The 9882-nt window shown below is 36.0% G+C and overlaps 1 protein-coding gene across 1 annotated transcript; it reads right to left on the reverse strand.

Annotated features, from left to right (window-relative positions):
• Positions 1-2124: 2124 nt before the first annotated feature.
• LOC110451466 lies at positions 2125-3759 on the reverse strand. The gene has a single exon (XM_021499501.1). It carries the CDS (start codon positions 3757-3759, stop codon positions 2125-2127), a length of 1635 nt encoding a protein of 544 aa, XP_021355176.1.
• Between the last annotated feature and the right edge of the window lie 6123 nt (positions 3760-9882).

Below are 9882 nucleotides of genomic sequence, written 5' to 3' on the forward strand. Positions count from 1 at the left end.
TAATAATATTCCAGAACAGATAAACTGAATCAATTCGTCTAACACACAACAAGTTGATATGTGGAATAAGAAAAGAAAAAAACCCTCAATAGATCCACTCTCCTTCTTCGCCTCTATCTTTCTTATTTATACCCCTAAAACTTTTATGGTACAGCATTTCCTGGTGAGAACGTGTTATGAACGGAATTGAAAAAGTCTGGGTATTGCACTGAAAATTATTCGATTTAAAGTTTGTTCATATTATGTAAGTGACCGGTACATAAAAGGTGTAATACTATAGTGTGTATCAAAGGGATAATGACCTATTAATATATTCGTGTTAAGCGTGCATACATATGTAGATGCAAACATGTATTTTACTGCCATGTTATTGGCAAGTCATAACACAGAAATATGTGTTGTCGAAAATGATAATTTATTTATCTTAATACAAGTAATCAAAGTATGCCAAATTATTACAAATATATATATATATCTTGATAGCAATTTAAGGTATCAGATTAATAAATCAACATTAGATGGGAGATATCCATTATAAAATTTCACTTAAGGATACATACATTAATAATTTTCCTAGGTCTGTAGTGTTTTTATACTGAGTTCCCATTCTTTTGTTGCCCTTATGCTTCGTATAGCGTTAAGTACAAGTAAATGTATCGCGGTTTACCTACGCCTTCTGAGTATAATATATTATATAATATACAACATTTATATATCGCCCTATATAATTTGTAAAATTACTCTAAAGCGCTTTACAACATGTAGATAATAGTATTAGATATCGTTGTTACAAAAGGCTTACAATCATCATTATACATTAGGCATAAAGATATTCATTTGAATGTGCACATAAACGAATTAATAAAGGGTGGAACAACATAACGAGTACAACAACTTAAAGGATTAAAAGACAAACTCGAATTGACATTGACAATAGAATAAATTAAACCAATTAGTAAAAGGAGTTAACATAAGAAAAAAAAAATGCTTTCATCAAATAGACTGTATCAATAATTCTGTATAGTACATAAAAACAATAATGTATGTGATTTGGGAAAAATAATTGAGAGTCATAACTTCGTAAGATGTTGTGAGGTAATAAAATAAACATCAACATAGCCTAGTTATTGTGAACGACACATTGTCAGTTCTATGTTTAACAGTGCAGGATAATCAGTCAGCTGGCATTAAATAAAAAGCCACATTGAAAACACGTACGTCTGTACGTGTGTACAGTATGAAAACGATATCACAACATTTTTCTTTGCAAATATATTCACGACTAGACATTTTAATCTAGAACAATGCATCATCTAAATGACAACGTATTGATATCATAATGACAAACTGACAGCGAGGTCAGTGGTATGTTCTGTTCCTTAAATGTGTTACAATTAGTACCTTAGATTGTGTGTTGATTATATATATACAATATGGATTTTAAAACTAATGAAATCGTTTTGGAGAACACACAGATAGTTAGATAACATGCACTGAATGGGACAAGTCACAAATCAATTGTCTGTTTACTTACAATTGTCGTTAGGACATATGTCAACATTGAGATAGCTTACACTGATAATGCACAAACGGTTAAATCTTCAGTTAACTTTTTTTGATCAAGTAACGGAAAAGTCAACGGAAAGTTACAACAAATCATTCAGATATATAACACTTAACAATAAAGAGATTAACTAATTAATCAAATTGATCAGAAAGCAGACAAATAAGCTGTCGATAACTGTAAAATGGAAATGGGATATATTTTATTGATCTATAATATGTAAAACCTATAAATAAATATTCGCGTTTGGAAATTATCGCGCTAAGTTACACAATGCGAAGATTTGCACACCACCAAGATGGCCATTGGTGCAGTAACTGATACTTATCACAAGGTGACACGTCATTTTTTACTTAACTTGCATAATATCATTAGGGGACACGTTAACAGATTGTTAACCTACATCCAAGGTCATTAAGGTCATTCCTTTGACCAATTGTTTACTGTGTCTTCTGTTCTGCCGGACTGACAACAACGAGAGCGATCAATGATAGATTTGACTGTAATAACAGAGACTCTAAATATATGAACTATTTACAACCGAAGAGCGCATTGCTATCTCACTTACAATATTTGAGGATTTTAATTGTAATATGTCCCTCATCATCTTCCATCTGTGACCACAGTGTTTTCCCAGACCCTATGCTTATCGCACCTTTATATTCTTCACCCGAGTCCAATGTTCTCAGGTACTGGCCAGTCCCAGTTAACAATTCTATTGTATGCCCCTTCACATCCGCTATAATCAGGTTTCCAAAGGAATCGTAGAGAACTGACCATGGACCGAAAGTTTCTGGTGTAACAGGCTCCTGTCCCTGGATCCCTTCCCCTCTGTAGTCAAATAGGTGATTGAGGGTTCTGTCATATACGCCGATATGCATTGTTGAGTTATATGGGAATTCTTCACTCTCTTCGTTATCTATAATGTGTACCACAGCTATGTTTCCTGTCACTGAACAGCTGGATATTTTAAATGGTGGTAAGAAGTCTGATTGTTCCGCTTTCGTGATAGTGTGTAGAACAGATCCTGTGACTGTGTGTAAAGATAAACTGTTTTCTGTACCCACAATTACACCACTATTGGTAATGCCTAGACAAGATGGTTTGTCGTCTGTTTTGAACTGTGGTACAGGTGTGGCTGGTTCTTGTATTTCATATATAGTTCTATCATCACAACAGAACCAGAGACGACCCGTTTCAAGGGACACACATATATCATAGATAATATTTTGAAGTTCAATTTTCTGTTTTGTTTCACCTTTATCATTGATCTGAAGCACTAATTCCCCGCCATCATCCAGTATCCAGAGGTTACCTTCTGGTGTTAAACTCATTGACAGAGCTGCTGCTGAGACTGGAAACTGTGATATAATAATTGAGTTATCGAGTAGTTCATTCAAAGGAGGTTGACATATTGACTTCCCAGCGTGAATGCATGCTTTCTCGATGTCAGTGTGACCAGCAGAACTCCCTTGACATTGGTTTAATGTGTCGATGGTGGATGTAGCAGCCACGAGTGTTTGTGAAGGGCCGGTAGAACCTGTGGTAAATTTACCGATTGCCTGTTTGAGATGATCAGTGATTGTTGTACAAGGTGTGTATTGGCAGGTTTGTAATACAGGTGGGTTGGTATCTGTGTAACTCCCAAGTGTATCAAAGTCAGTGTCAAATATCTCAACATCTGTGCTTGTTTGTAGAGCCTCCTTACATTCTTCTACTTCTGAAAATACAATATCATATCTGTGTTGTTTGTCTTTCTTCTGATGTCGTAATAACTCCAAATTACTTCCCTCCATTTCATCACAAATACAAGTGAAGCCTGCTATCAGTTCATCTATTTCTTGTTTACATTTTTCACCTTGGAGCTTCATATTTGAGGAAACTGTCTTGAATTCTGAAGAAGTTTCTGTCATTAGGTGTTCTTTTGATATGAGGTCATCTTTAAGATGAGGAAGTGTGTTCTTTTCTGATAGGTTGACGAAATCCAGCATGACCGTTTTTTTCTCCTGAGCAACGACGCTAAGTTCCTCCAGGTTGTGAGTCTTGTGAACAGATTTTATACAGCAAGTTGTACACATAAGAATTTTACAATCCTGACAAACATACACAACATCTTTCATTCTGTGGTTGGGACACTTCGTACTACCTTTCTGTCTGACAGTCTCCTGGTGAGAGCCATATATTGCAGCAGCCATATCTCGTTTTGTGTATCAATATCTACTGTTCAGCCATTTTGTCGAATAAACCAGGAAGGTGTTTTTTTATCTGTATTCATACCGAGGTTTGACGTAATGTCCTGTCTGTTGTCTGTCTATTTATATATTGTCTTTATATATTTTTACGACCTTTAAACCGAATGGAATTTGCGTTTGATTTGAAACAATGTATATACGCGTGTCGCCTTTCAGTCTGACAACAAAGGTACTCACTGGAATTTAAATTACTGAATACGTTGTGCATTTAAAGCTCTTATCACAAGACATGTGTGTGCTTCATAGTTTAAATCTAGTCCGAATTATTCTGATGTTTTATCGACTTTTTCATATCGGTCTGTCGTCGATTAACGTCAGAACTCCGGCCCTCTATAATGTCAGAAATATCCCTCAATTTACGAATAAAAACTTGGAATCTTCATATGAAATTTGTGAAAGGTCTGTCAAGTAACTCTTGAGAAATAACTATTAACTGTTATAATCCTATATAGTTACCTGAAGGATTGGGAATTCCATAGGAGGAAGATGACGAGGGAAATTACAGTTTAGCCCCTCAAAAACTGGAAGTGAGATAGCAATGCGTTCCCCTGTTGTGAATTATATATATCATTACGTATCTCGGCTCAAAACTTCACTTCCATCACAGTTCCATCTCGTGGATACCCGCGATACAGTACAGACATACAGAATATGAATTTAAAACATATTATTGTGATGAAGTAGTTTTAGCAAATTATTTCTCAATAGACACACATGCCTTGTTGAACTTTATGAACAATAACCAAAACAAAATTAAGGAAAATAAACATGCATTTTTTTAAGAATGGAACGCAGCCAGACCAGGATTCGAACCCTGGACCTCCGAGCACTATAACAAGGTGAGTGAATAATTTGTAGTACCCTGGTCCAGTCTAACAGTTGCATCCAAAACAAAAATTATGGGGAGGTAACTCCATTAATGAAACCTACTGTATAGCTCTATAGTTTTTTTCTACAGTTTAAAAGGGTTCCTATACTTGGAAAAGACAAAGTTTATAGACCTTAGTGTATATAGGTATAGATGTGGGATCGTGAAAAAGTGTGCGATCTCTATTGAATATACACATTATTAACTTCAAACAATAATTTTAAAGATGATTGATACAAAAAACAATAAGATAAACTGCCAATTAACAGAAAAATACTGATTGTTACATTTCAAATAAGCACGAAAATCGCCACCAACATAAAATAACAATAGAGTATAAAATCATATTCAATGAATTTCTTTGAAAATGAACTTTGTTTTCGTCGATATTAAAAAAAAGTCATAGATGCAAAAATAACTACTTATAATTTTCCATGGTTAAAAGACGATATCAGGCAAAATGGGCCTACGTTTGTATTTGATATTATTAGTTAACCTAGAAGTAATGAGATAATGAAGTTCAAGTAGACAATGATGATGTTAGCTTACATAAAGACACTCAGGCAATCATACGTTTTGTTGGAGTTGTTGGTGAAATACACCAGTTGTACAAGGCTATAGTGTTTTACTAGTGCACTTTGGTGTAATGGTTAGTCTGCATTCAGATTTATCGGGAAACGGAACAGACGTTTCAGTAAAGAGTTTCTCCTGTGAGCCTTGTACATCATGGAAGGCCTTTCCAACTCCAACAACGTAGGATCCGGTAATATCAGGTAATATTTATGACACTGGGGCATTGTTATTAGGTCTTACCTGTTTTATTCTCCAACTCTTCACAGGTAAGTCTCCCAATTTGGCCAAGAGAGATGAGCTTTACTCTCATATCCGGTCATGTAAGATAACGTTGGCCATGTAAGATAATCATGCCTGCTGAGTCTATCTTACATGAGCGTGATGTCATAATGTCTCAACGATGACGTGGCGTCACGAATTTGGAAATACCGATGCCGCAATGCGTAAAAGGCAACGTGATGAAATTAAAACCTTTAACGATATATTTACCGTACACGTTTGAAAGAGGAAATTATTTTTTTCTCCGGAAACTCTGTTAGCAAATATAGGGTATGCTTAATGTCGCTGACGAAATAGTTTTCGTCAAAAAAGCTCTGGGGAAAAATTGATATTTTCAAAATGGTAGCCAGTCCAAACGCATTTTCATGGTTTCTGAGCTTATTCTGGTGGTTGGAATGAGAGAAAAATACTCTTGCATGCCCAAGTGTGTAGGATAGGGAAATTCCACCCTGAAATTTGGCAAATTTGACGGCAAAGAAGATCTTATTTTGTCAATGATTTGGAAAACGATATGAAGAGACCTAAATACAGTCAATACCTAATACTGTTTTCAATGTTTACATTTGACTTTTTGATCAATTGACACTATTGCAGGGGGCTATAAGAACGCTAGATTGAGCACAAAATCTATGCTTCATCATGATATTTTTTTATGAATACGGGCCCAGTATTTATATATATATAAATATAAATCACATGCTTATTATTAAAAGCCAACGTTGCAGTACACTATGAAATGTATATCAGCAGAACTATTAAGCATAAAACACGTTCAAGAACGTCATCTTACAAATAAGTCCCCGTGACTTTTATCGAAAAAACAAGAATTCTGTCAGAAATCGTTACGATGTTTGACATTTCAATTTCCACACTAAACACAATTCCCTGGTTACGGGTTCCTAATCATTGCCAATCAAAATACACAAATGTCTGGTTACACACATAGGATGCTTTAAATGTTCATTGGAACTCGTTAACATTAAACATTATAATCCCTGGTCACGGATAACGAATGAACTGATGACACAATTGTCTGGTGGTTACGGGTAACAAATCATTGCCATTCCAAATATACGGATCTCTCTGGTTCAGAATCGTACCGTAGTGTATTAAGTCCATTGACTCCCTGATTACAATCCTTTAGTTATGGATTCCGACATGTCCATTGCCACTACAAATCTCTGGATATCAATTGTATTGGGACGAACCGTCCTTTTTATTTGTGCATTGCCACTCAAATCTAAAAATTCTCTGGTTATGAATCATCTTTTGTCCTTGCCACTCCAGCACGCAGGGCTCTGACTACTGGTCGCGAAAGTCTGGTGTTTGATTTTTCCATTGCTATAAAAACAAATCAAGTTTCCTTAAGGGAATTGTTTGTCGTTTCCTGTGTTCATAGCTTCTCCAAATACATTTCGCATTTATCTTTTGGTCCGTTTTTTATCTGTTAGATGTTATGTTTTCATTGATACTAGTCACGTATTTTCTGATGTTTTTTATGCACATTGGTATTCCAAACACGTTTCTGATAACATTTTGCAAATCACATCGCTTTTACGTAATTTCTCTCTACTTGATGCATATTGTCTATCCTGTACATAATTTGATGGTGGTAATCGGGAAGAAAACATACATAAGGACGTGACAAGACGTGTGTCTTCGATGAAGCAAATGACTTCAACTCTTCTGGGACACCTGGTCTTATTCTCCTTATATTGTGTCAGGAGTCATCATGTAAATCTTCCTTTGATCATATTTTGCTCTAGATTTTGAGATCAAATTAAGGTTTTGTTTACACTCCGTTATTTTCTCTTCTTCTTTTTGTGTCAGTTTCTGAATGTGCTGGATGTACTCTGTATTCACTTGCTAAATTTACTAAAATTCAAAGTGACTGTTCATATTTCCTTTACGTTTACATTCAATGTCACACAAAATATCAAAATTCGTGGTTACATAAAAAAATGCATGTTTCCAGTAACTTAAAGCAAGATGTATTAAAGTGAAAACCTAGTGTTCCTGTGATCACGTGTGCCTGTTGATATAATATTTCATGTACAATGTTTATCTGTCAATCCTATTTGTAGTACTTGAGGAGTTGTTTCTCCTAATCGTCCGTCTGTGACCTTGTTGCAATCCAATATTTCCTTGTTGTCCGTTGTATATGAGGGTTTTAATGTATTGGCCCGACCCACTGATCAGTTCTATGGAATTGTGTTTCCAAACACCTACAACGACGGTTCCTGGTCCGAATTTGTCTGGTGTTACTGTTTCCTTACTCTGGATGTCGTATCATCTGTAAATGAAACTGACTTTGAGATTTCGGTCGTAAACAATGATGTGCATTGTGTACCTATTCAGGCTTGTATTCTCCTGCTTTCTACTTTCCTCCCAGCTCACCGAGGCTATGTTGCCCATTTGACGTGTAGACCAGTTTGTAGGTTGTAATATTTATACTCCCGATCTCCCGATTGACATTTAATTTTGCGACAAAGACGGTTTGCTGACCGCTGAACCAGATTTGTTCTGTAACCGGACATCGAGACTGACATCTCTGATTTCCGCGTCATGCTTCATCTCCTCTTCAATACCACCAAGTTTATGGAACAGAAGTACGGAGCCGTTGTTGTACTCGAGAACCGCCAATGCGTTTCCTTCGGGTGTAGGACATATTGACCGGAAAAGCTCTGATAATTTGAACTTTGTCATCACTGTCGGTTCGTCCAGCAGGTTGTAGATCGACGATGTGAATGTACCAAGAGCTCGCGTCAAGTGAGGCATCACGAACTTCCGGGAAGAGAACTCTGCTGTTTGTAATACATGTAAACTGGGAGTAGGGACGTTTCTTAAGGTGTCAATTCAGTATACTACTTGTCAACCAGTGAACCTGTTTGGAGCGCTTTCTTACATTCTTCAATTTCTTGAGTGAGAACGTCATATCTTTTTTGTTTCCTTTTCTTTTGTTGCATAAGTAGTTCCATGTTTACCCTTTCCATATCTTGGCATATCAAAGTTCATTGTGCTATTAAGTCATCTATTTCTTGAAAAAAAATCTCCTTGATTTTGCATGTTAGAACATATTTCATTGAACATGATAGTTTTCCTCCAGTTGGTTGTCAGTTGACATCAAATCCTGTTTAAGTTGAAGGAGAGAACTGTTCTCAGCATCGTTGACAAAGTCATGCATGGCAATTGTCTTTTCTGCTACAACTTCAGTAAGTTCCTCAAGGTTGTGCGGCTTGTGTATAGACTTGATGCCAAATGTTGTACACATACGTGTTTTACAATCCAGACAAGCAATTGAATCTATATCTATAGAATTATCTTTCAATGTCAATATTTCCACCGTTTTGATTCACGGACCAGGAAGCTTTATTCTCGGTACATGTTTCGAAGTCTGTGGACTTGATATTAGCATGGACGACCTTGACCTTAGCTTTAACAGGTCGTCATTGTCTTTTTACTAGTAGAAAGATATATATGTTATTACACCTGATAAGAGTTCCTGTTTGCTTGTCCATTACAGTCATGATATAAATCAACATTCATGTGTATAAGACTACGTCCAATGCACACACTGTGAAAAAGTATCAAAACAGATCGATAATTTCAGTCTCCCAATTTTTGTTTTAGCAAATATCCAAGTTGACTGCGCGGCATTTTAATTTTGTTTATGTTAAAGAATGTGTAGACTGCACAAAAATGATGCGATACTTTTGCAGGTTTTCTGCACTTCTTCTGATAAAATCAAAACAGTTATCATTCCTCTTTCATTTAATACGTTAATTTTATAGTGGGTAACATGCGAGTCACTTGTGTAGGCAATGGGGAAAGAATAGACATTATATCCCACTCCATTACCAAATGAAGCGACCGTAGATATCGGGATTTTCTGTGGTTTACTTGGGCATTTTCAATGGGGCTAGCAGAAAATTATAGCAAGCTTTAGACGGTTTTTTGGCAACACAGCAACCAGACATATGATCTTTCAGTTTGAATTGTTTCTGATATGAGCACCACATAGTTGTATGATTTATACGACATATGAACCACGGTTAATTAACATATATTCTATTCAAATTTCTTCATTCTTGTAAGCAATAAACGTCAAGGCAAATGCGTGATGCTATTTAAGCAATGGATGTTTCAGTGTTATGGGCCTGTGTATACGCCTGGACATTTATTGCCTACAAGAGGGAAGAAATTTGAATATAATCTATGTTATATTTAGTTATTTCGTTCTCCTAACATCAGTTCGTAAAGTTCTTGGAACAGCGTAGTTCGTGTTGTCAACAGTAGATCGAATACGTCACAATATTGGTCACCTGATTAAACCGGTTAAAAGTCAA

This window comes from Mizuhopecten yessoensis, unplaced genomic scaffold (assembly GCF_002113885.1).
Source record: "Mizuhopecten yessoensis strain PY_sf001 unplaced genomic scaffold, ASM211388v2 scaffold6045, whole genome shotgun sequence".
In the NCBI taxonomy this organism is placed as follows: Eukaryota; Metazoa; Mollusca; class Bivalvia; order Pectinida; family Pectinidae; genus Mizuhopecten; species Mizuhopecten yessoensis.

Bases quoted from the DNA above. Each gene is read 5' to 3' on its own strand.
- LOC110451466 (XM_021499501.1), bottom strand. From the start codon at position 3,759: ATGGCTGCTGCAATATATGGCTCTCACCAGGAGACTGTCAGACAGAAA.